The following is a 27,315-nucleotide window of genomic DNA, read 5'->3' as shown; positions in this document are numbered from 1 at the left end:
AAGAGGCGGTTACTGATCATTCGGTGTTCTGAGTGACAGCTCCGCTCACAATATAATGAGATAAGGAGCCTTGTCAAAATACCCAAGTGAAGAATTACACAGTCCTGTATCTTACACAAATCATTTGGATGATATTATAATTAACTTCAGTGTCCCCCAAAGGGCTATATTGTATATGAAGTGCAAGAATACTTCATGGCATGATTATGTAAGGTCATACATAATATAAAATGTTAGAAAATGTTTAAAATGTTTAAAATGTTTAAAATGTTATAAAATGTTATAAAATGTTTTCCAAAATTATAAAATCTCATCCTATAAAGACATAACCTGCATTTCCCCAGAGTGTGTACTATTGATGGGCCATGTAGAAAAAAGGTATTAGCAATAACACTGAAATTCACTGCCATCAGAGCTGTGAAATACTATCAAATTGTCCCACAGGACTACTAAATATCCAATACTAAATTGTGTATTTATCAGTTTTTCTCTGTGGAACTGTGCTGGCACTATCTGGAGCTCTACAGAGAGGCAATTGGGCATAACCAGAGGCCCTTCTTGGCTCTGATTCCACTGTCACACAGTGTTCGGCACACATTCCAGGTCAGACTTGAGCAGGTGGCCACAAACAAGCACAGGACAAATTGGACGATTGTTCAGCAACATCACACCACAATATAAAAAAAATATATTGAGTACACATCAGAAAACATTTATATTTAGTCATCTGAATATAAAAATGTACCTTCACATTCTCATCAGCTTCGTTATCTGTACTATTGCAGCAAATTTGATTTAGAACTTCTGCTGCTTTGTTGAACTCATTAAAACCAAAGTTGGATGAAAAGTTTTCAGCAGTATTGCTCCCCAACAGCTGTGGCTCATATGCGCTTGCCGCTCGAGGAAGGGGACGCATCCGTCACGAAGGGGAACATTCGCAATCGCTCAGCTTCACCTGGCTGGGTGTCTAACAGGCCAGAGCGGGGAGTGTGCATTCGAGCTGCCCTGAAAATGCAGACAGGGAAAAATGTGACCCCCGTGACCCCGCAGCGCTCCATTTAAAGGTCAGTTTACCTTGAAAGAGACTTTTACTGTATCCTCTGCAGAGGGGCCCGCTGCGCTGTGCCCCCAGCCTTCAAAGGAGCGTGGCCTACGGCATTTAGGAAAACATTTGAAATAAATATTAATCTGACCTTTGTCAAAGCTGTTGAGGGCGCAAATCAAAAAAGGCCGGGTGTACCGGGGGGTTCAGAGAGAGGCGAGAGGGACGAGAGTCCCCCGTCTGAGAGCAGAGCTGGGGCTAGTTGTTTTGGATCGCCGTAGCAGCTTGCGCAAGGTGATGTCATGCTCCAACCTGCAGGCCCTGTATGTGTTTAAGCAGGCTGCAGAAAAGCACATGGGGATGACTGAGGGTTCGGGGGTGGCGCTGGTAGCCCTTTGTGTGTGCAGACAGTTAAACTGTCTTTGTCATATGGGTATGTTTGTTTGTCATGAGAGCTATTGGTTTTTTATGGGGAAAGTTAACAGAGGGGAACATAAATGACACAAATCAGAACACCACATTCTGGAGAATGCCTGTGTGACATTTTATTCTTTTTAAATGTGAAATCTGTAATTGGATCAGGAAGGGTGCATGTGGGGTTTGAAATTTGTTTAGATTGCACAATACTTAGCAGCAGTATTTTGGGCATGGTATTGTTTAGTCCCCCTGAGTGCTAATGATAATATACTGCATTTGGGCCCAGGCCCTGCTGCTCATCACCAGGCTCATTTCCGTCCCTGGTTACCAGCCAGCCAACCTGGGCCCCATGACAGATGTGTATCCCTCCGTGCGGGACGGCTGCCTCTCATGTGTGGGAATTAACTGTGAGGTCCTCCCAAACCTGCTCACAGGCTCTGCAGGAGCTGTCAATTACTGACTGAGTTACACAAACTGTTTGTGTATGTGTATTTTAGATCTGTGCATGTGGCTAAATGGATTTGGTAAAGAGGTATATAGCTGGTGGGAGAGAGAGAGCGGAGTGTGTGCTTTTTTGTGTTATCTGACAGTAAGCAGGGGGTGGTGGTGTGAAAGGGGAAATTAGTAGATGCATGTTTTGTGTTAGAGATGGCAGGGGGTGGTGGATATGTGCCATTGTGGAGACCAACAGTGTATGCCTATGTGTGCTGGGCACAAACTAATGTCTAGAAGTGTGTTTGTGTTGCTGCAGAGCAGTGATCTCAAATACAAATTCTAGTGGGCTGCTGTCTCCGTTGGTTTTTGATGCATTTCTGCACTGTGCTAAATTCAACTTACTGATTGGCTACAGAGCCTGCACACCTTTTATCCAAGGCCTAACTTAGGTGGCGATTGAAAATAAACAGCCAAATCCAACAGAGACTGTGGCCCTCCAGGACTAGAGTTTGAGACCCCTGTAGAGGTGGGTATGGATGAGGTATGGGTGTTTGTGCGGGTGTCTATGTGTGAGTGCTTATCTAAGGCGCGGAAACAATAGTTTTTGTATTTATTTCTTACACTGAGTACATAGTGGTGGGTAAAGTGTGTGGGGAGGGGCTTGTGTGCATGTGTGTGAGACTGATGGGAGGGAATAATTAAATGTGTGTGGTTAGCCAGACTGGGGAGAGTGTCTGTGCAGGTGGGTGGGATAAATGAATGGGTGGAAATCCACTGTTGGTCTTCTGCCTCCGGTTCTGCTTTGCTTCTCCTGGTCAAAGGGGCCTCAGTGCACAGACGTGCCACTGCCACTGTTTACTGTGTGGGTCATCAGGAGCACTGCACCAGAACAAAAGGGGGTCTGTTCCTATTGTCCTCCCCAAGATTGACATCCCTCAGCTGAGCACTTCAGCTGGTGTGTGCCCGGGAGGGGAGGCTTTGCTTCCACGTGCAGGCTGCAGACAAACAAAGCCATAACCAAAACCATGTCCCTTTTAACTCTTCAATCAGAGACCACTGCTATATGAACGTGTGTGCCAGTGCCATTTGCTAATTCAGTCCAAAGACCTGGAAGATGTTTACACTTGCAGGCTGCTGCTGAAAAGTATTTAACTGCTGTGGTGGGAAAGCCAAGCAGAGTTGTGGCTGTGGCCTCTCTCAGATGAAGTACCTGCCATTCATTACGGTTACTAAAGCTGTCCAATTGTTCCACCAAAAATTCCTCGGAAGACTTGATCCATAAAAGTAACAATGTTAAAATTCTACCTCCATGTACCAAACTCCACCTCTTTCAGGGTAAATGATGCACATGTAAAGGTCAGAGAAATGACATTAACTGTTGCATTTAAGAGGTGGTGGGGCATTGGGGGCAGGCGACCGGCTAAACAGCTGCCAGACATATGCACCCATAACCCAGCTCTGTGGTGCGTTAATGCTATCACAGCCCACTTCCAGCCTGTGCAGTAGCTACAGTGAGCTCTGAGTGCACATTATATGAACACATATACACAATTATTTATGCTTGCAGGTCTTCACATAAACCAAGGAAAGGGCACTATCCAAGATCATATTACTGTGTGATTACATATCAAGAAGGGGTTTCAGTTTAAAAGCTCTGCTTGACACATCTCTGTTACACATTAATGATCCAAAGGACATTTTACACATTACCTTATTCTGTTGCCAGAAGATAATGATTGAATGAAAGAGGACTACACTTTTCAGGACTGGACAGAGGATGAGACAGTTGCAACAGCCAGTATTTTCCCCTGTGTGGCTCCTTACACATAGGCAAAGTAACAATTACACAGGAAATAAATAGTATTAGAGCTGGAAGGTGAGGCCAGTTCGTACCTATGATATGAAATACGTTTGTATATTCATATATATATATATATATATATATATATATATATATATATATATATATATATATATATATATATATTCATAATTGTCTTGGTTAAAACTGGTTTAAAGTTACAAGCGCCTGACTTATTTGTCTCCAGCTTTTATGAATAGATTCAGTGCAATGACATCACACTTACCACCAGCACACCTGTAGTTAATAGAACACCCAGTAGCTAATCCTAAGATATTCGAGCTATAAGTGTACTGATTCCATGTGAAAATGTGATATTCGACAACAAACCGATTCCTCTGCTACAATAAATAAATATGCCCCGAGAAACAATTTGCCTCTGTCCTGCATCAGTAACAAAATACAGGGCACTTAATGAACAGGTCGGGACATTCGAAGCTGTTACCTACAAACAAAAGAAAGGAGCGCGCAGACAATGACACTCGCAAGTCCTTTTCAATGTTTGCCATTCATCATTTAAAATTGGTGTCGCGAGGGAAGACATGTGTCTCCACCCTCGGCACTTCCAAGAGATAAAATCTTGAAAGATAACCTTGATGTCGCCCCCTCCTTACCAAACCATACCCAATCACACACCCCTCTATCTTAAACCTAGCGCTTTGTTCAGCAGGCAATAGCAACTGCCTCCTGCCCCTCCCAGCAGTAGCACCTCCTCAAAGTTTGCTGTCTGCGCTCTAAGCAGGCATCATACTGCCTGCAACGCTTCTTGACAACTTCAGACCTCGTGAATGACAGGGAGATAGCGAAAAGAAAATCTGTTTCTACAGACCATTTTTACAGACAACTTCACAAGGAACGGAACACATGCTATCCAAGTTTTAAACCACACAAATAAAACGGGACGCGACTGAAATTGATGTATCTACCGAGGGATACTTCCCTCAACATGTGGGATATGAGCTGATGCTGGGATAAGTAGATTTCTTTTACAAATAAGTTCACTGTACTTATCCAAAATTATAACCCTTTGAATTTTTAGATTAATCTCGTTACGCTTAACTGTTTCAAGTGTAACGTTAATAGTAACGCTGCATTTGGCTACGTCCAGAGAATATGGTTTCGATATTAGATACAAGTGCTCCGGCACTAATGCTTGTATGGGGATACTGTGTGCTGGCTGAAACCGTCTTCACGAACTTTACTTTGGACAACGAGGTCCACTCAAGTTTTATTCATCGGCGACTGAAAAGCCAGGAGCGCAGAGAGATGCAGCGCGAAATTCTGTCCATTCTGGGGCTTCCTCACCGGCCCCGACCGCACCTCCACGGGAAGCACAATGCAGCCCCGATGTTCATGCTGGACCTGTATAATGCCATGTCCACAGACGCAGATGGCTACTCATACCCTTACAAGCCCGTCTTCACCACACAGGGACCACCGATTGCAACTCTACAAGACAACAACTTTCTTAACGATGCTGACATGGTCATGAGCTTTGTCAATCTAGGTAAGGTCTCCGCCATGCTTGTGTGTCTTTGATGGTGTTATTTGACGCATATATTATGGATAAACACTGCACAAGTCTCCCACTAATCATATTGCCACTGATCAGGCTATGTTGCAATAATTTCAATAATTCCGCATTTTCCGAGTTTTTGCGTTTGTAAATCCATATGAAACAGTGCATTTTCAGATTGGAGATATATAACTTTTAAATTATAGAAATCGAATATATGTATCACATATGTCAGTCTTGTTTTCATATATGTCAATATATTTGATTTCAGGATGGGAAATGCGAGGTGTAGTTTGTTCATTATTCCCAAGGGAATTTCAGTGTGCTGAAGTAGCCTACCGTAATCCTAACTGAAATTTTTTTTAGCAAATAGATCTTCTCTGCTTTTATCTGACTAATTTCACTATAAAGTCTAATGCCAGTTGTCTTCTGCGTTTGTTCTTTATTCGAATGTCTAGTATTAATAATAGTCAAACATTTTATGCAGGTTGTTTGGCGTATAGGCCAACAGCATGCTACAGTCATACCTTGTCTGTTTTTGTTGATTTCGAATTTCCCAGCTTTACTTAACATGGTCTGTTTGCAGTATATAGCCTAGTAATTTTGTCAGTGGAAAAAGAATCCAACGGCGTCGCATTCCGACGTGTCTGGGTCGCTCAGGCAGCTGTGTCGAGCCGTTAATGTTCAGGTGTTTAACCTGCATATAACTGAATCCAGCCTTTCCACGTCTTTATCTCATCGTGCATATGGCGAAGGCGGAATTCAGGCGAAAGATATGATAATAATAATGCATAATTTCAACAAAAATTGAATTGTGGTTTTGTTTATTATTGATTATTTACTGTTCTGCTCGATAAATGGATGGTTATTGCGCTTTGTATCATAATTCACGTTTCGATTGGATTAAATATCCAGAGTTATTGTTGGTCGCACTGATTTAGTAAAAACATACAAATAATTAGAAAACAGCAAATAGGCCACACAAGCAATTACTGGCAATTGGTAAACTTGGAATTTCCACGCACAAACAACAACTACCGCCGCAACAACAACAACTTTCAATAAAAGTAGAATTGAAAAAAAAACCCCAAAAAAACATCCCCACAGGCTCCTGGTATTCACAATTAATGTTGAGTAGATCATTGTTGCTATGTTTTGGCAATAGAATGGGAGGTGACACTGTTTCTTTTTCTGAAATATATAATCATAGTGGGCGCTTCTACATTGTGCCTATTTTAGACCTTTACTGAAACAGATGACCACAAACCTAAAAAGTCAAGAGCTTCTGTCCTCCAATACCAGTCAGTGAACAGTTGAAAAGCTTAGTTAAGATATGGAGCATAAGGGCAGACCACCATGTTTTTTTTTTTTTTGAGACCACTAACTCAACACATTAGCTTGACATGCTATCACAACAAAGCTGTTTAGAATGCTTCCTATATCCAAATGTGTAAGTACAAGAAATTGACTTGCTTTGTTGGAGTTTGCCAACAAGGTCAAGGTCAGATTGTTTTTAAAATTTGAATATGACTGGAACATGAACAGGTGGGCTTTCCAGGAGGGGGGGGGGTTGTTTCAAATTCCTTTGTTTATGCTTCACTTACAGCTTTCAAGTTTCACTTGCAGCTCTCAATGAACCCACACATTGTATCTTTAAGGTTCCCACCTTTATGTCAAATTATTGATTGGTGTAGAAGCAGTTGTTGTATTTTGAGTAGAGCTGTGTGAGAAACCAAGAGCAAACACTTACAAAATGTGATCTGTATTAACCTCTTGATTTCACTGCTATTCCGGTCAAAATGCTTCCAAGGACTAACGTTTAGAATAGCTTTGATTGACACGGCTGGGATTCTGACAGGCATTTCTCAACTTGAAGAAGTGCTGGGTGGGACGAGAAGCAGAATTGCTGCCACTCCCACAATAAATACTCTCCTTATCACTCAGAACTGCTTTCCATCTGTCAATATGCATGCTGCTAACACATCCAGTAATGGTATTCGTTATACAACTAGGAACTTCATTCCTTTCAATTTAGTAAACACTCTAACTAGAACTTGAACCTTAGTTGACCTGGCATGTTCTCTGCGGCAAGACATTTGTCCCTTTGTCATTGGCATCAATAGTTTTATACCATGCTTGAGCACAGTATATCACCATATAGGCAGGGTGGAGTACTGGTTCAGGTTCAACTTCACAGACTCAGAAGCATCAGTAGCCACCACAGGAATCTGTTATAGGACACTCAGTTGAAGTGCATAATTTCTATTAGGATATTGAATCTAATAATGGATCTGTGCAATATACCATCTGGTGCCCTGTGATAGGGTATCTGAAATACAATTCAGATTATTGTGAGCATTGTAATGGGTATTCTGAATTGCCAGAATTTGAATCCCACTTTGAATCCGACTTGTGAAAATGTTGAGGATGGGCATTTTTTCCATGGCGCGCCCAGTCACACAAAGATTACTTGACCAGTTTTTCTCAAACAGCAACAGTAGCGGCACTACCCCCTCTCTGTCTTTTCCCTCTCCCAAGCCCCCCTGTCTCAGCGGAGCGTGTCGGGACGGGTTGGGAAAGGCAAGCAGCATTTAGGGGAAGCGCCTTGCTTTAATCTCCAGTGTGGCAGCCCTCCTCTCCCTCCTGATGCAGGACAGAGGTATGCTTTTGTGAACACTCAACAGGGGAGAGAGGGAGAGCGAGAGTGGAGAGAGATAGAGGGAAAGAGAGATAGGACAGAGGTAGAGGGACAGAGGAACCTTCCGTCTTGTGTGATAAGAGAACCACTGACAGTGGCTTTAGCTTCTGGGCTCTCTCTTTGACTGATTGGCAGTCTGGCACCCCTCCCTTCTGTACTCCTTCTCTCTTCCTGGGTAATTATTTGATTTGGTCCCGCTGGTCCCTGGCACATAAGCCCAAAGCCGCACTGACTTAAAGCATTTCCCCTCTGCAAAACCACAACTTCCAGAGTGCAATGCCTGTCTGGTCTGGAGAGGAGCCAAGGTGCACGGTGAAGTCATTCCCGGCCCAGTGGTTATGCATGAAATATCAGGGAGCAACCAGTGACTTGTTGGCCTTGTTGGACTTATTTGCGTCATAGTGGAAGCGGTGGCATCATTGAGATTTTACTGCTGTTTTCTTGCCTCCAAGTGTATTATCAAACTTGTTAGTCACATCTTCCTTGTTCACAGCTCTCGTGTGATTTAGTGTGGATGGCTGAATGTGCTCCTTCACGTGTGTGTGTGATAAGTTATGAATATCACTAATAGGTCCCTTGGTCAGTGGATTGTAGACTGGAGACAGCTGCCTTTACTTCACCCCATGGGGGATAGCATCATAAAAAGAGTTGTGGTTTGGCGGGAGCTGGAGTGATATTGTGATTTAAAAAGGTGTGTGCGTGTTTTAATTACCGAATGTTTCACTACTTTTTATGTAATCCAGATGTGAAGAAAAAAATCTAGAAAATCTCATTTCTTCACAAATGTTCTTCCATTCTATAAGGGATTGTCTCTTTTGTGATGGGGTTCAAAGGAAAATGGCTGGGCCTTTCCTGTGTACCTGAGATGCAGCAGATAAACACAGACAGTGAGTCACGCATAAACAATGGGTAATTACTGCAGCCGTTGCTTTTGTGGGACTGCGGGGCACAGTGCAGCCTGTCTCTGGAGAGATGCCACAGAGCCGGCAGCCAGTTCACCAGGTTTTATGGTGTGTGTTAAGAGGCACGTAATAGGGCCAGGAAAAAGTTGTAATTGGAAAATTTGTTTAGATTTACTAGAACTCCACATTGAGACGGCGTGTTTGTCACACAACTGGTACTGCCATGCTTTCACAATGCTTTAGTCATTCTTTGTTACAAGCCTGTTTGGGTGCCGTTTGGCGTCGTGTGGAGGAGTCCGAGGGGGTTTTGAGCTTTTGGCAGCTCAGCGGGCGACCGGGGGGTGGTGAGTAAAGGAGGGGATGCTGGGGTTGTTGTTAGCTCGGGGTGGAGGGTGTGTTTCGGAGATGCCCCCGCTCCAGGAGGCACTGGCCGCAGAGTGGGCAGCCGGCCTGTGCAGCTGCGTGGAGCGGCTCTCTCACTCCCTGGAAGGAGCAGCCTCGCATTCCTGCGTGAGCTCCACGGGCCGCCCCTGGGACACAGCCAGAGGTTAATACAGATGTTTCTTGACTTCTCTGGGCCAAAGCAGCTGTGCGCAGACATTTTATCACCAATCCCCCACCCTGCTTACAAAAGACCAAGATATCTTTTTGTAACAGAGGTGGTCGGAGTAACCATCAATAACACGTCTTTTTGAAGACATTTCAGGAAGATTGTGACTTGAGAAAGTACTGTTCTGTTTCCAGCCAGTCAAGTAAGAGATGCTCTATTTTCTCTGTCAATTCAAAAATACAGTCTAGTACAGACCAGAATTTGCCAAAAGCCTTTTTCCAGACTACTGTGGGTCTTGTGTGCTTATTATCCCTGAAAACATTTTCCCTTTATTGCTGAGAGGCTTTTTCCCTGCTGTAAAACCTGACAGTATTTTAAAAGACCTCAAGTGACTGAAATTGCAACTGTTTGTCTTGATAAGTAGATTTTAGAGAAAAGCAGGAAACCTCAAGAGGGATTTGTTTCCCTCCATCAAATCTGATTATGTGTCAGATTGCCCTTAAACCACATTGAAACCGTAATGTGTTTTCCCTGCTAAAACTATGCAGTTGTTACAAAACTAATGAACTACCTCGTGCATGCTCCATTTTTTTGAAGAACATTCTGGATCTAATTTGTGCAATTTAAGTTTGATTGCTGCCTGTTTTATACAGGTCATTGCATGAACTTTTTGAAAGATGAGTGACAATGAATATTGGAAAGGAGTGAAAAAACACATCACAGCATTAAATCATCATTTCCAATTTCTTAATGCTATTCTTATTTTTCCCATTAGAAATCCTAAAATAATTGTTACATGGATGGTCACAGTGTGATGAATATAAATGTTGTATAATGGGGCTCACACCAGATTGTAGGCTTCAAGTGTGAAGGAGTGTGCTGCTTTGAGAAAAGAGGATGACAGTTGGTGAAATGGGTGTTTTCAGTTGAGATGAAGGACGAGGTCAAATGGAAGGACTCTTGGTAAATAACAATGAGAAGGCAAGCGAGGGAATGACAGTAATCGTCTCAAATTATGTTAGTCCCTCGGGGTGTTATTTTCACTTTAGGAATAATCTAACATAATCCAACCAAAGGATTAAAAACAAAGACTATATTTAACTGTGGAGGATGGATAGATTTTGGATGTGTGTTTGCTGTTTGTGTCTGGCATTTATTGTGGGCAAACCCAGCAATGCACTGTGTTCTTGAGATATACACCAACCCAGCAAGCGCCCCAGTATCACACAGCCCTGCTTCCTGCTCTTTCGGTGCCTGGAGAATGCATTGAAGGCTGGCAGGGCTCAGCCCAAAATGGGCAGAGAGAGGTCTGGTTAACCCCAAGCGTCCGTTTTCAGCCCATGGGAGGATGGCGAGAAGGAAATGGCGTGAGTGAAAAAACCCAGATGTGGGACTGAACAAACCCGAGACCCAGTGACCGGCTGCCATGTTGTTAAAACAAATAAAAGGTTCAGCTTAGAAACAACAAACCGCCCGGCCGACGAGTGAGACGGAACAGCGGGGCCGCAGACAGCGGCAGGCTGGCATCGCGCACGTGACGGGAGGGCCGGCCCGTTTCCTCCGGAGCGGAGGCCGCAGGTACGCGACTGCAGTGAGACGTCCAGGAAGGCTCTGGGATCCATGTCCGCCTCCCTTCCATCGGACGCCCGGGCGAGCCGGCCTGCCGCCGCGCAGGAGGTGATGGAATGCAGTTAGCCATCAATCTCCTCTCACCCTGGCCTGCGAGCCGACCCTCAGCGCTGTCGGTACGAGGCGTTCGGTGCGTCCGCCGTCACGCCGGTGCTGTGGCGAGGGCAGCTTGGCCCGTGACCTCTCATGCATCCTCGCGCAGGGCACGGCAGAACCCTCCGGTAATTACACACGGCTTGGTTTCTGTTTTTTTTTCTGGAAGGAGTGACTCAGCAGACCCAGCTGCGCTCTCTGTAGTTACGAGCACAGCGAATGGTACATCTGGCCAGGAGTACGGAACTCTGGTTAGGGTACAAGTGCAGTGGTAGTGATTTGATGGGGTGTGTGGTGACAAGCAGTGTGACATCAGCACAGCCACTCCAGAGAAGTCTGGAAGGTCCCCTTAATGCCATTTTATGGACACGCCTTATGACACGTGACGGCTGTTATTGAACTTGTTACAGTTAGTGCTTCCAAATGATTAAGACACATTTTAAAACATCCACTGTTATTGAAGACCTGGAATATTATGTCAGTCTTGTGTGAAATCTGAAGTGCATACAGAAAATTGAACAGCTGCAACAACAAATCAAAGGATTTCTTTGAATGTTTTGCTTCTAAAGGGCTGGCTTTAATTAAACAAAATAAACAACAAGTTCTTAAAGGAAACGCACATCATGTGTGCTGTTCATTCTGCCCTAGGTTTAGAGGAAAATTATGAAAATATTTACTTAGAAACTGTGAATTCTGTCTATAATAAGAGGCGTCTTTGGCCAAGTGCAGATACTGCCAGCAGGGCGGGGCTACTGTGGCCACTAAATTAGAGAACATATGTGGAAAAGAATAAGAGCAATTTGACCCCACAGCCGTAGTGAATGAGGTGAGACTACCAAGTGCAGGTCCCTAAGTGTTCAGGTTGATCACACCTAAAACCATTTCCCACAATGCATCTGTCAGGTCCAGATTCAGTTTAAATTGACTAGCATTGGTATGTAAGAGCCATTGGACCTCAGGTGGATCGTTTTCATTCCTGTGTGAGATAGTGGAATCTTTGGATGAGGCGCTTTCCGAAAAACCTTACCCGCAAATAAAGAGGCATCTTCAGCGTCAGTGATGTGCAGATTATTTTATCTCTGACATCGGTTTTGTACTGCCTGCAAACCTGTAAATGGTAAATTACTGAGCCTTATCACTAACTGAAAGGTACGGGCATTCACAAACTGATGGATGGCCCTGCTTGTGTTTTTCCTCAGAGCAGTGTACAGACACGTGCCTTTAGAACACACTGAGCTCACAGTAAATCTTTCAAGGTCAAGGGGGAAGTGTTCTTCTATTACATCCACTCAAGGAGAGGGCAGAACGCACATAGCTGTGTAAAAGATTGAAACCCTTTGGGTTAATAGGGGAAAACCAAAGCTTACAAAGTGTTACATTTTGAAAAAGTTTGGATTGCAAAACACAGAGCTCCAACATTAATAGCTCCCAAATGCAAATACACTAAACCCTTATAAGCAATTACTGCTTCATAAAACAGTCTGGTTGCTTTCCAGCATTTAATTACAGTCAAACAAATGACTGGCTGGGTTTAGTATGCACTTAACTCCCACCTCAGCCGGCCTCAGAGCCAGCATACACTGCAAGGCGTTAAAACAATATAAATACATCACGGAGGGATGATGTCATCTGTTGCAGCTAGTGGGCAGGATGTGTCTTAACTGCAATCACTCCACTGTGGGAAGTCACCCGTTGCTTTGGAGATCTTTTAAAAGGACAAACATATAAAGCAATCTCACCATGTCGGAAAAAGCTCGGCAGGTTTCAAGGAAACCCATCACATTGAAAACACTGGCAAAGCTGGCAAACTCATCAGATGCCAGGGTCACTTTTTAGAATGTAGATGGTGTGGAAGTGGTTTCTCTCTCAACCAAAGTAGTTTCTCTTAACCGATCCTCAGCTAACGACAGGCGATTTCGGCTGTGGTTCTTGAGTTTAAACAGTTGCTGTAATGACTTTGAAGGCTACCCTGCTCTGAAATCCCCCAGAAACCGCAAAAACGAGTGTTCTGGTTCTGTTGGACCCGGGCTGTGCCTCGCAGTCCCGCGCTGGCGTGTTGAAACAGCGCAGCGGCGGATGTGGCCGCCGGGTCACGGTCGTGCTGTGGGAACTGCGTCGGGGAAGGTGGGGGAAGGTGAGCGGGGCGCAGTGGGGAGGCGGAAGTGTGCGGCATGGCCAGGGGGTGCGGGGAACAGGACAGACACTTGCGCTAATGTGTTGTGTCACTGCGCCCCTCTTTCTTAAATCAGCCGGGGAGGTGTTGGGGAAGTGTCTGAAAGCTGAGGGCTGGCTCAGCCCCTCCTGTACCCTAAGCAGGGGTCACTGCACCGGGCCAGGGGCGGCTCAGCTTCCCGCGTCAGTATTTCACCTCAGCGCTGGGGCCCGCGGGAGTGTTCTCAGTACAGGGCGATCCAGAAGCGCTTTCATACGCCTTTCTTGTGGTCTGCCACTTGTGTATCTTAAATCTAAAGCCAGATGCAGTGGTTTGGTCTCTCCATCACCCCAGTGCTTTGTATGAATAAGCGTTGTGCACCAGATCAATCACTATTGAGTAAAAGCAGAAATATGATTGTTTTTGGTAGGGAAAAAATTAAACAGGGCCAGGAAATGTTCGAATTTGAAATAAATACTCTTGTCATTCAACAGTGTTCTCTCATTACTGACATGATAGATTGAGTATTAAATACATAAACAGTAGTGGCGTGTTGGCTGTGTGTGTGTGTGTTTCTAATTAGGCTTCAGAGAGGGCCTTTAATGAGAGGACTCTGACTGATGGGAATCTACTTCCCACATTGATGAATTACACAGCTAATGGCGATGAGTGTCTCAGCTTTATTTAATCACGTTGACTCCCCCTGAATGCTGTTCAAGGGAAGGGTTGTTTGCATTACGAATTCACTGTTTTACCTCGGCGGGGGCACCATGGGACATAGTGGTTAGTGCGCCAGACTGTGGGTTCCAGGGTTCCCAGTCCCAAGCGGGGTGTTTGCTGCACCCTCGAGCGAGGTCCTTTCCCTTGCTGTGCAGACCGAAGAGTGGCCGACATCCTTGGGCCTGAATGGGAGCGTGTGCTGAACTGATAATGCGGCAGCACTGCTTCCAGCGGGTTCCTCCTGAGTGCATGCACACATCCATGTGAGTGGAGCGGGGGCCTCAGACTGAACCCTGGGCTCCTGGGGAGGGGGAGGGAGGCATGGAGGGAGGGAGGGAGATAGAAAGGGTGGAAATGGACAGAATTATAGATGCCGCGGATCGTGTTTCTCCGACTGCCCGGTTAAGACCCGCACTCTCTTCCAAATGTTTATTTAACGCAGGTAGGGCGACCGCAACGATGGCTGCTTGTTTCCTCTCAGAGGAAGCAATAAATGTGCCCGCTTATGTTTAACTGCATTTCTGCCCGGCTTCTAATTACTGCCATACTCCTGTAATGGGATTCAAGGGAGAGAGGGAGAGCACAGGCGAGGGAAGGAGAAGAGAGAAAGAAGAAAGGCGTAAGGGAAGAAGGTGAAGAAACTAAGTTAGTGTTTGATAGCAGAGGATTTTTGTTGGAGGTGTTATTAAAAGTAAGAGGATCAGGTACACCTTCAGTGTGTTCACAGGCCTGCATGGCCCACTGTGGCCTTTTCCACTGCACAAGGACATGTGCACTTTAGCACATACCGTATATAGCGTCTACAGCAGAGAGGAACTTTGTGGTACTAAACCCACACTGCAGAGACAAGATGTGGAGAGTGGAGAGAGGTAGAGAAGGAGGGAAAGGGTTACTGGGAATTTCACAGCTGCGACCAGCTGTTCTCAGAAGTGCAGATAAAGGCCTTTTAATGTGGAGGGGTGGATTGAGAGATTAAGGGGCCTGTTGGCCTCTGGGCCCGGAGAACAGGTCTGTGTTCCCTGCCGTGGACTGCACCTGTGCTTTTGGGGCGAGCTGGAGGAGGTAGGCCAGGGGGAGTGGACGGGCTGGGGTGCGAGGGGGATGGAGGGGGGAGGGAAGCGGAGCGCCCAGGGAAAGAGAGAGGCCCCCGGGGGGAAGAGAGGGGGGGCCAGGTCTCCGCATGTCATCGCTGCTCCAGCGTCCCCTTCCGCAGGCCCTTATTTACAGCCCATAGTTAATCACACACGGGGAAGGGGAGGAGGCAGCAGGAGCCATTGGGATGCAGATTTTTCATCTGCTCCCAATAACAGGGCATCCTTGCACGTGCGCAGAAACGATGAACAAAGGCTGCCAGTGAGAAGCACTGCACTCACAGCACAGAGCTTACAGCTTGAGTGTGCTTTTAGCAGGTTATCGATTAATAAATTAATACATGTTTCAATTAATGATTCTGTTTTATATTTACGTCCTGTTTAAAGATCCCATAACACATTTTGTAAAGTGATTATTCCCTGGTGCCCTGACAGAGTTCCTGAGCCAGCTCTGTCTGGACATAGTGTCAACCTGCAGTTTAAGTTGCAAAATTAACATTTTTGCCTCTCCACTTAAATTAAGCTGGTCTGCATTCTGGCCCAAAATGACTGCTCTCCATCCCCGAGGCAGGTGCTACACATTTGTGGTAGTTAAATCAAGTTAGCCCATCTTGCTGTAAAGTTTTTTGATGTCCTCGAAAGGTGCAACTCATTATTAGCAATCTATAGTTTGGTCGTCATGGGAAAAAGAAAACTGTGACACAAATGTACCTGCTTAAGTTCGTCTGGGAGGGAGTAGAGTAAAGCCAAGCGTGCGAAGGGCAGATGATTTCACTTAGTTCAGATCTGACTGAATAAGGAGCGGCATAGCTCACATGTTTAGAAAGTTCTAAACACATTCCAGGAAGTGTCTTTAGTAAAAGTGGGAGAGAGGCTGTGACAGCTCGGTGGACGTCATCCATAAAGCGCTATCAAGAAAATGGAAAAGCACTCGTGTTTTTCCGTTGGGGGAGCGGGGGGCTGTTTGATCTTTACGCAGAATGAACAGTAAAACTCAGCTGTGTTTACTTTTGATGCTGGGAAGCATGTTTAAAGATGGAGTAATGATTTTGGGGGGAGAAAAAGAATGTCGCACACCACAAATTGGATTTTTGTTGTAATAAAACATTCTCTGTGTTCAACAAAGAACTCTCCTCCATCTTCTCCGACTCTTAAAGTATTTCTTAAGAAAGTAACAACAGTATCTTGGAAAAATCTGAAAAAGAAAACTCATTCACTCAAAGCTTATTGAACAATTAGCATAGGTGGATATATACGGACAAGAGCTATGGCTTCAGTGCTGTAAGCAAATGCATTGGTGAAACTGAGAGGGGCATATGATAAGTCCCTTGGGCTGCTGGAACATATAGTGTTGTGTGTATAAAGTGGAGTTAGTGTCCACTCATTTAATGAAATCACTTGGGAGGGAACTGTTGAAAGCCCCCAATGGCCAGGAGATTTTGTGCTTCTAGAATGACAGAGGTGGTAGCAGTGTTGAGTATCCCCTTGGGGCGAGACCTTGAGGTTGGCCTCGAGGGCGCTCTTAAGTGAAAACGGTGTGTAAACAATGTGAGTGCTCTGGGAAGCTCTGGACAATAGGCACGAAAGCCCAACGCTAATCGCGAACAGAAACCCGTCCCCTATTGAAAAGTAATTAGATCCATGCTTTTCCCCGCTCTGCCTAGACAGTGCAGTCTTTGTACCATAGTGCCGCTCTGTGAGAAAGAGGGATAGAGGGAGAAGAGAGAAATAGAAAGAGAAGATGAGTGAGAGCAAGAGTGACAAAGATTGAGACTGAAAGCAGAAGTATTCAGAGTAAAGACAAGCTGCAAGCTGCAGGTTGCGATTGTTTCATTTCATCTTTAAGTATTGTTTTTCCTGGTAAACATTGCTTGTTCACATTTTCAGTTTCAAGAAAACAGGGATTTGAGTGGCCCAGATGAGTGAACAGCACAGGAGAGCCAACAAGAAGGCTTCTGTTTCTCCCCAACTCCAGGGCCCTTGGCACAGATAAAGGTTTTGCACCAGTGCCAAAACTGGTCAGAGTTCAATGTCAAATTGATAAAGGACTGTTGAGAGACCACAGAAGGAGGCAGCACTATGGGGAATTCACTCGCTGACTTTTGTTTGGCTGTTTTTGACCGCAATTCAAAATGGAGAAAAAAGAAAGAAAAGGTGGGCAGTGGCTGGCTCTGGGCACACTGAGGCGTGCTGGTAGTGAATGGAGGCTCGCCTCCTCTCTCATCTGTAAGCTCATTAAGGGAGATAGAAGTCAGCCCGCCCAGTAGCACGGACCCTCCATTGTTATGTGCATCCAACAGGATATGATAAACTCTAGAGGTCATGCAAACAAGGGTGCAGTGGCGAAAGGAGCCTCTATAAATCAGTTCCGGGTCAGTGGGGGGATTAATGGGGCTGAGGGAGGAGGGAAATGAGGAGAAGAAGGCTGGAGAGATGATGGCAGACAAGGCAGTGACCCCAAGAAGATCCTGCAGCTTCTCAGGACAGGGGGATGCAGTCGTTCAAAATGGAGTCTGCTCATGAGTTCCAGATGAGAAGCAGAGCAGATGATTCTCAGGGGTTGAAATGAAGAGAAGGCATAAAGCTGTCCATCTGTGTGTCCATGTATCTATTTCAATATTTCTCTGAGGTTTTGGCGGTTAGATATCCTCAGGAGCAGAGACATATCCATATATCATTTCCATCTGCACAAAAACAAGCTTCCAGTTTGGTTAATCAAAGAGTAAATCTGTTCAGGGAAATATCAGGGCCGAGGCAGCACTGGGATAGTCTTGTGTAAGTGCCAGAAAAGCATGGGAACGCTACTGGAAAAGTGACAGTGCACCCTGTTCCTGTCCCTGTCTCTGTCGCAGTGGAACATGACAAGGAATTCCTGCCCGTACGGCGACACCACAGGGAGTTCCGCTTCGACCTGTCGCGGATCCCCGAGGGTGAGGCCGTCACCGCGGCCGAGTTCCGCATCTACAAAGACTTCGTCCACGAGCGCTTCGACAACGAGACCTTCCGCATCAGCATCTACCAGGTGCTGGAGGAGCACTCTGACAGGTGAGCTGCCATACAGTCACGAGGCACCAGTGTAAAATCTATCCCCCCATTATTCTTTCATGTTGTGTTGCTATACTTCATGGGATATTCCCATATGTACAGCTTGTAGTTAGAGAGGTTCAATTTGTGTGTCAGATTGTTTTGATCCGGAAGCACTTTATTTGCTGAATTACAGTTGGGACCTGCAGAAAATATTTCAGAATATGTCTAGATTTATTCATTTTTTGATACATTTTATCTCACTTGACGGCAGCACAGTTGAAAGTGAGAATCCCTGCTGTCTGGGAGAAGGGCGTAACCTGTATCTGTGATGCCATGCCGGAACAGTTTACCTCTGATTCCTATCCTGCTGTCCCCGGAGGCGTTCGGCTCTCCTGGATGCCTTCTATAGAAGTGGGATAAAAAGAGTCAGATGAAAAGAAGCCTCTCACCTCCCTGTTCTGCTAGTTTTCAGACAAACAGGCGCAGGCGGTGTCTCATGCTAAGTCTTGACAGTGAATTCAGGGGGAAGGGGCCTGGTAGCAGGGGGCACAGCTCATGGCCATGACCCTTGGTCTGTAGGCCTGCAGCTCTGTAGAGGGTCGTAGCCACCAGCCTGGCTGGGGAGGCTCGTGGAGGGAAAGGTCCTGGAATTCAGTGCTCGTGGCGGTTCGCTCTCTCTGGCACCGCCTCCAGAGCTCTTCTGCTCCCACAGAATTCCTGCCTGTGATTTATCGTGGAGCTGCTTGTTCACCACGAAACCAACAGCCGTTTATAAAGCCATTATTGTCAATTAAGGAAATGAAATGCTCCCCTGGGCAGGATGAAGGCCCCATTTCACCATCTGGAGTCCTCTAACATCTACCCTTTCTCCTATCCACCACTTTACCCGACCCCCCTCTCTCTATCTCTCTCTCCCTTCTCCTTTAAAATCCTTTCTGTAGGTGCATCTTGTGTGATTGTATTGTGTATGTGGGTGTGTTTGTGCAAACGTAGTTGTTTATCACTGTGTGATTGCGTGTGGGTGTGTGCTTATGTGTCACAGAGATACAGAACGAATCAGGTCAAACAGTTTTCACGGCTATCTTTTCCTACAGAAACATATTAGATATCATATCGTGCTTTACCAGTCGCGCCCTCTCATTATGAGGGGTTTTCTGTCAGTTTGACAGATTGGCAAAGGCTTCAGCCCACCCACCCTCAAAAGAAATCTGCTTCTGTTTACTTTTTAAGAAATGCCACATTTGCCAGTTCGTGGTTCTCTTGTGGTTCAGCTCTGAGCCCGGCCCCCCTCAGCCCGGCTGTACAGTTCCCCTTCTTCTCTTTGTGTGCTAGCAGCTTGGCACACAGTGCTCCTGCCAGGGTGTGGTGGGACACGTCCTCCCGCCCACCTGCACGCTGCCTGCACGCTCTCTTGGGGCTTGGCTGACCCCGTTTGTTAGCTGGGACATGTTTTGATCCACCAGGAGATGAAGACATCTCGCGTGTCATCGCAGACAAGCGACCTTCCCATCCTGGCGTCGCCGCGGCGACACTTGAGCGGCAGGTGTAGATATCGACACCCCCTCAGATTGTGTAACCGCAGTCCAAATTGGCGCCACTGTTCACAGGGAATGCCTGTGCCCTCAGCGCACATGACAGCTACATAGTACACCCAAGGGCTGTACACAAAGGCAGCTTTTCTGGAGCAGATTATAAATCTTATAATTCAGATCTACTCCAGGAATGCTGATCGCATGATAAGTAGTTCAACGGTGTCTCTGGCAATTGGCTTTATATCAAAGCATAATTGCCTATGGGCGTCACCGATGCGAAATATTGAATAGCTCTTTTCAGATGTGGCAGGTGTGTCCTCTGTTAGCTGTCCCCCTTTGTGCCCTCTCAGTCTGCTCCCTGCACCTCTCCAGAAACATTTCTCACAGCTTGCTCTCACCTACTCTCTCATTCTAGGGAATCAGACCTGTTCCTCCTGGACTCACGGGTCATCTGGGCAGCCGAGGAGGGGTGGCTGGTGTTTGACATCACTGCCACCAGTAACCACTGGGTCCTGAATCCGGGCCGGAACCTGGGGCTGCAGCTGGCTCTGGAGAGTGTGGATGGTGAGTGGACATGCAGTTGGGCCTGACCAGCATGCGTCTAGGAGGGCTACACATCAGAATCGCCTTTGTGTCGATTTAAATTATATCAACTTATCAGTTGGTATCCATTTATTGTTTTTATTTTATTTTGGGAAATACTGGGCCAAAATACTGGGCCAAAATATGCACAAGGGCTCAGTGTTTGTGATATTTTAAGTTACTAACACAATAATTCGGAACAGAAAATTGTGCAGGCCTGCCCACCTCAGTTGTGAGACAGGTGATCACGTGTCCTGCAGGAAGAACAGAAATGCTCTGTGACTTCACATTACATTCACATATGGGGCCGGGTACATCTCTCGGGTATATAATAGGGGGTGGCCCAACAGGGGTTGTTCAAGACTCCCTAACTATTACAGGATATTACATGTTGGCTGTTGAGTGGAGAACAGCGGGAGATTTTCCTTTCATGTTGAGAAGAACAGGGTATGGGAAGGACATGTGTGAGCAAGCCCACGGGCCGCCTATCGGCAACCTCACTTTACCTCACAGAGGGATCCAGAGCGCATTCCTTTGCGCTGCGTTTATGTCAGAGCCTACGGAAAACAATCAAAACCCTTTCTTTGATCCCAGCCGAACAGTGGGTGCGTGACAGAAAGGCTGTGGGCTCGTCCTGTGTTTCGCAGGATACACTGGGAGGAATCCCACGCGTTCGTTCGGAAAATCTGCCCAGCGATTAGAGATGAGGACAAATGCTTTTCATTTGGGATTTCTCTGAAGTGAGGGGACCACACGCACATACACAAACGCACACGAATGCGTGCACACCCACGCACACTTGTGCTGACATGTACACAAACCCGCACGCATACACACACACACACACACACCAGAGTCCTTTGACATGTTTGCTCTTGTCTATGCTATTGATTCTGTATACATTTTAAGGAAAGGCATGAGAGTATATAATATACTGAAGTAAAAAAAAAAAAGCTTATAAAAATACACTTTTCACTGACCTGACCCTTTGCATTGGAGTGCCTGAATGTATTTATCAAACCATTTCCTGTAATTTGTAATGGGTTTTCTATTGCCATCACCACAAACATTTACATGTTAATTTTATCTTATGGGGAGCAGTTGCCTTGACGTGGCCTTGAAAGCGCACTGTGGAGGAAGGAATCAGGAAGTGACTGCCCTTGTGGTGTCTCTCTGTCTCCCCCTGCAGGTCTGAGTGTGAACCCCCGAGTGGCGGGGCTGATTGGCCGCAGTGGGCCCCAGAACAAGCAGCCCTTCATGGTGGCCTTCTTCAAGGCCACTGAGGTCCACATTCGCAGCATTCGGTCCGCCGGCAACAAGCAGCGCAACCCCAACCGCTCCAAGGGCTCCAAGGGCCAGGAGGCTCTGAGGGTGGCCAACATCGCAGGTACCGGGAGCGTCCAGTAGGAGGCAAACAGACTCCCTGTCACACTGACATGCACTGCAGAGACATCTCACCGTGCCACCACCATCAGTTTCAGGCAATGACAGTCACTTCCAGGTCATAGGTCACTTCAACGGAAAAAGATACGGGAATGGGGGGTTTGGGAGGTATTGAGTAGGCCCCAGGGTTCATAATCATAAACTCTGTTAAATTATCGGGAGTCAAGGTGAAATTAAAGCCAGATGGAGGAACTGCCCTTGAGAGGATTTTAGATCTGCTCACTCTGGACACCCGGACAGGCTTTTTAAACCTGAGAAACCTCTAACTTAAAGAGAGGGGCTTTTCATAACAAGTCAAAGCATTTTTCCCAGAGTGTCTGGTGAGGTGTGAGAGCCCTCTGTTTGTGTAAGGGATTGTAACATTAAACCCTAATGCATCAGCTTCAAATGGCTTCCCCCTCTTGTTTATTTACAAAACCGTTACTGACGGGAGAGGGCCAAGACTATTTAGCGCACATCTGCAACACGCATGTGATCGGAGAATGCAGTGTGGAGCTGCTCCGTTTGCATGCTGTTGATGGAGAAACATTAATTTTCTGTTGCACCCCTCTAAGCAGAATCTCCTGGTGGGGGTAGAAGCTCCTGCTAGGGACAAAGACAGATTCCCAGACACTGTAACGTTTGCATATGAAAGCAACTGTTGAGGCAACAGACCAGCCCTAGCAGTACTCAGTAACTGCTCATCCCTGAATGGATTGAATGCCAATGGCTCTTGCAAGTCTGAGAGACGGGAGAGACCCTGGCTTTTGGGTAATCATCCCGCTGCTTGGCCCATTTGAGGCCATTAGCCTTCGTGAGGGGCTGAGTGTAGAGTCAGAGGAGTTCTGCAGGATATTTAGCATTAGGCACAGTGTTGCTCCTCTGCAGGTCTCTGCTGCTGCTCAGCAATTTATAACTGTAGCTGTTAAAAGGCACATATCCTCTCTTACAGGAAATATCTTTCTTATTCTAATAGAACACAGTTTAATAACATTATGGATAGGGCACCTATGGTTCCTTTCTAAACAAAAAGGCGAGTGAATGTAATTACTTGAATCTGGCACCACCCTTTTTCAGGAAAGGAATTGGCCTCTTTAGTATTCATTATGATATGAATGAGAATGTAGAGTGTAAAACATGAAATGTAATTTGAAAAATCCCGATGCCCTTTTTGAGACAAGAAAGTCAGTGGAATCATTTTAAAATAAGATTAAAAAACAAACTAAGAAAGGGCACCTCCCATCCCTTGGCTTGAGACTCTTGCACATTAAATGTTGCGTTGGAGATCTGTTTTCTACCTCTTGGACATGGAAAGTCTTGCGAAGAGAATGTAGCCTTGCTCCAGCTGAGCTATTAAATCCTGTCGGCCTGGATATTCCCCTAAAGATATAACAGGTGCAATTTCACCACCATCTGTACAAGCCTTCTTTATGTGTCTCAGACTTGTGGTTTTTTCACACTCATTTATTACAGTGCAAGTGTGAGATGTGGAAAGTATGACTTGCCCATATACTTGCATCTTTATTAAACTCAGTAAGCTCAGTTGATTCTGTTCTTAAGGTAGTAGGTACTGTAGTCTGTTAGGAATATCCGATAAAAGAGTGTTTCATTAAAGACTACTGTGCAGGGCAATATAAATACATCTAACACAGGGATGCTGGAACTCTCCCTCACTGTGGTGGTGTGTCTCTTACCTTCACGCTCTCCCTAACCTGTGTCCTTTTCCTTTCCTTCCAGAGAACAGCAGCGCCGACCAGAAACAAGCCTGCAAGAAACATGAGCTGTATGTCAGCTTCAGGGATCTGGGGTGGCAGGTACTGCTTGCATCCTCCACATTCCTCTCTCTCTCTCTGTCCGCTTCACCCTCCTTTCCCAACCTCTCCCCTTCCCTCCTCAGCTCCTCCTCTCTTATGTGTGTGTGATTTATCCCTCGATTTCTATCAGGTGCATTTATCAATGGGATACAGGGGCTTGACATGGCAGTTGTGGAAGCGTGTTTCTTCATTTGCGTCCTGGTACAAATACCATGTTCCAGGCCATGTATGCTAAAACATTAAGATACAGTATTTGCATACAGTATTTTTACATACACTATATCATTTTATTATATTTGTTCCTTGGCGTACAGAGTGGTACAGGGTGTCCTGGGCAGTACTGTATGTCGAAATTATGTTTTAAACACATATTTTGCATGCGCTTGCACTGACAGCGGCTGTGTCGTAACTTTAACAACATGAAGCAGCGGTTCAGCTGTAAAGCTGTAGAGATGAGTTAGAGGGGAGGTTCACCCAGCTGGGATAATTGAATCCGAAGAGTTGCGCAAACAGCAGGGGGGGTCGACAGTGGTGAATCTTTGTGTCAGAGGCAGCATGGCAGCTTTGGTTCTGCCCCAGTCACATGAAGAGCAGTCAAAATAACACCTCTTTCTCAGGACTGGATTATCGCGCCAGAAGGCTACGCAGCGTACTACTGCGAGGGGGAGTGCGCCTTTCCACTCAACTCCTACATGAACGCCACCAATCACGCCATCGTGCAGACATTGGTGAGTCGCCGTGGCCGTGGAGCCACAAAGCACCTTGGGAGAAGGGTACGGACTTGAATGCCATGCATTTTCTTATCCTGATTTAAAGTATCTGTCCTGTGTTTTTCCCCTACAGGTTCACTTTATAAACCCAGACACTGTGCCCAAACCCTGCTGTGCTCCCACCCAACTCCATGCAATCTCCGTCCTGTACTTTGATGACAGCTCCAACGTCATCCTGAAGAAATACCGTAACATGGTGGTCAGGGCATGTGGCTGCCACTAATACCCTCCCCCTTCCAAGACAACATGCACACACACATACCAAAATACACACAAACAAACATACATATACACACGCACAGACAAGTGCACCCACACATATACAGACACGCACACACATCCCAGGATGCAGTGGTACTGAAGGAGAGTTGAAGGGAACTGAGCATCTTGGAAACTTGACTCGTCTCTGCAAGTTGAGGCCACTCCCCCACCCCTGATGGACGGACAGCCCTCCCTGCACCCTGCTTGGTTCCCACTGCAGTCGGCCTACCTGCTGGTCACATGATCAACACTGTGGGAGCGGATCCATTCCAGTCCCCTCCATATCTGTGTGCACCGAGCTTCACGCCGATCCATGACCCTGCACTGGCTCCTGATTGGCTGAGGTTCTAGCTCCCCCGGTCTGACCTTCATTCATGTTGCTGGGAGACAACCTCCATGCTCTGTACAGGGAACCCCCCACGGCTGCCTCTTTGATGAGAGAGTGAGAGAGAGAGAGAGAGAGCGAGAGATGGAGGATCCTTTGCAATGCGGCAGTCATTGTAGCCAATGTATGCATCCCAGTCCTCCTCACCAGGCCCTGCTGTGGGTTTGTCCAAACCCGCGTCCTCTGCTCAGTTTTGCTTTCACCTCAGAACATTGCCTAGCAGGCCAGATCCCATCTGGATTCCGTCTGTGGCCCCAATGGACACGCTGTGGAGATTGTTTGCTCAAGATTGACATGAGCTCAGGACAGATCTGCTCAATCGCTCCCCTACCTGTGCTGTCTACTGTGTACAAGACATTTTTACGTGGCACAGCCCACACACTTTCCACATTCTTTTCTGTTGCATTATTCCGTCTCACACATTTCTTTTATCATTCTTTTGGAGTTCAAAAGTCACGGCTAAAGGAGGGTAGATTGCTAGGTGAACTCTTTGTATGATACTGTGTAAATAGTTCTTTAAAGACAGAGAAGAGTGTATTTATTTCCAGGTCTGGATGTAAATGGGGAAGCTGTTCTCATCTGCCGTTCTCCATGTGTTCAACTTCTCTTTTTTTCCACTTCCTTTTTAATGTAAAGCGGCGATTTTGTTCTGCTTATGACACCAAAAATGGTAATACATTTTGGGAACATCGAGGGATGTGGATATTGGTACAATGCTTCCTCACAACGGAGCCTCCAAAATGGCTTCTTCTTTGTAAGCTTTGACCAAGTGGTTATACTGAAGAATAATAGGTGTAACTCTATCGTCAGTCATGGTTAAATACCACAGGAGCAGCATGGGAATATCCCAGGCACTTCCTCTGAATTCTTAACGTTGCTGTAATGATATTGGGAGGAGGTTAAGGGTAAGGTCAGGATATATGATATGTGACCAACACCAAAATGTAGAGGCAGCAGGAGACTTTGTGGCATTTCTCTCAAATGAGAAGTGTTAAGTCTTTGCAGCACAAGCTTTCTTTTTTCTTAATTGCAGTCACTACGGTAACAGTTTTTACATTCAAAGTAAATCAACAGAAGAATGTGCAGTGGCATCCACAGTGCATTCTGAAACAAACAGTAGGCAGAATTATGATTGCGGGCGAGGGAAAAGATGCCTTTAAGGACTGTCAGCTCGTTTCAGGATTTTACATTTCTCATTCTGCTGTGAAGAAACCACTTTTCTTTTCTTATTTAAAATAAATATTTATTAAGTGTATGTGAGAGCAGCATGCTGGATAGCATTTTGCCCTCTCCTGACTTCAAGGTTTTAGTACAAAACTAGTTCAATAAATAAGGATGAAATATCATCTGTCCTTGTGGATTTTCTGTTTTCGCCAATAGTCCAATAAAAGCAGTAGGTAACGCAACAATTCAAGTGTTTTACACCCAACGATATTCTCCTAGCCTCTTTAACTCAAGCCTCTTTGACTTTAAATCAAACACTTTGTTTTGCATCATTTTACACATGTGAGAAAACATACTTTTTCATGCACATTGAAAGACACATACTCAATTTTACATAAGTAACACAAGCTACTCAGTAGCTCAGCATTCCTACTCTATTAATTTGTAACTGTTCAGTCACAGACCACTAATTACTTGCCACTGTTAAATAAACTTTTTTTTAGCTTGTTAAGATTTTACATGTTAACAATGTTAACAGATTTCCAAATTTGTCTGAAAAGCTACTTACATCTATGTGAAGTAATAAGGACACTTTTCATGCTACCAATTTTGATAGCCACACTGTGCTGTGGCTATCAAAATTGGAAGGCTAGCCAAGATAGCATGTTTTTTGAAGTGGCATTTACCTTGAAATATATATATATATATATATATATATATATATATATATATATATATATATATATATATATATATATATTTAAATTGTATTCAGTGTTTTGTTTGCTTGTGCAGTAATCATCTTCAGTATAAGCCCTATAGAATATCCATAAATATATACATTATGCCATATAGCAGTCCTAAATTTTAGCCACTCTAAAATATTAATCCAAAGGTAACAAAAATGAATGTAAACCTAATGCACTGAATCCGTAAGAATCAGTGACTTGGCTTGAAATGTGATACAATTTTTATTAATGCTACTTTCAACTAAAATAATGAAGGGGATGTTGAGCAAACAGACCTAAAGCATTACACAGTCAAGCGGTTTTTATGTTAACATGCATATTTTGAATACCAGATTGTAGTATTATTCTAGATAAGTACATTGCACAATATTTAGTTATGCCTTATAATTCTGACACTAGTACCCAACCATTACGACAGCACACCCACTTCCTTGTCTTAATGTATACTGGCAATTTAAAGGGGGTGGAAGGGGATTGAGAAAAGAGAAATAGAGCAGGGATAA

General features: G+C 45.4%; 1 protein-coding gene across 1 annotated transcript; it reads left to right on the top strand.

Moving 5' to 3' along the window:
• Positions 1–4,436: 4,436 nt before the first annotated feature.
• bmp7b (bone morphogenetic protein 7b) lies at positions 4,437–26,242 on the top strand. Its single transcript, XM_061258502.1, has 7 exons — positions 4,437–5,262; positions 17,959–18,151; positions 20,081–20,229; positions 21,437–21,634; positions 23,407–23,483; positions 24,101–24,211; positions 24,327–26,242. The coding sequence occupies exons 1-7, from the start codon at positions 4,869–4,871 to the stop codon at positions 24,474–24,476; spliced, it is 1,272 nt and encodes a 423-aa protein (XP_061114486.1). The 5' UTR covers positions 4,437–4,868; the 3' UTR covers positions 24,477–26,242.
• Positions 26,243–27,315: the final 1,073 nt, after the last annotated feature.

Source organism: Conger conger, chromosome 10 (genome assembly GCF_963514075.1).
Source record: "Conger conger chromosome 10, fConCon1.1, whole genome shotgun sequence".
Classification (NCBI taxonomy): domain Eukaryota; kingdom Metazoa; phylum Chordata; class Actinopteri; order Anguilliformes; family Congridae; genus Conger; species Conger conger.
The sequence above is the reverse complement of the archived record's forward strand: the minus strand, read 5'-3'. Positions and strand labels throughout refer to the sequence as shown.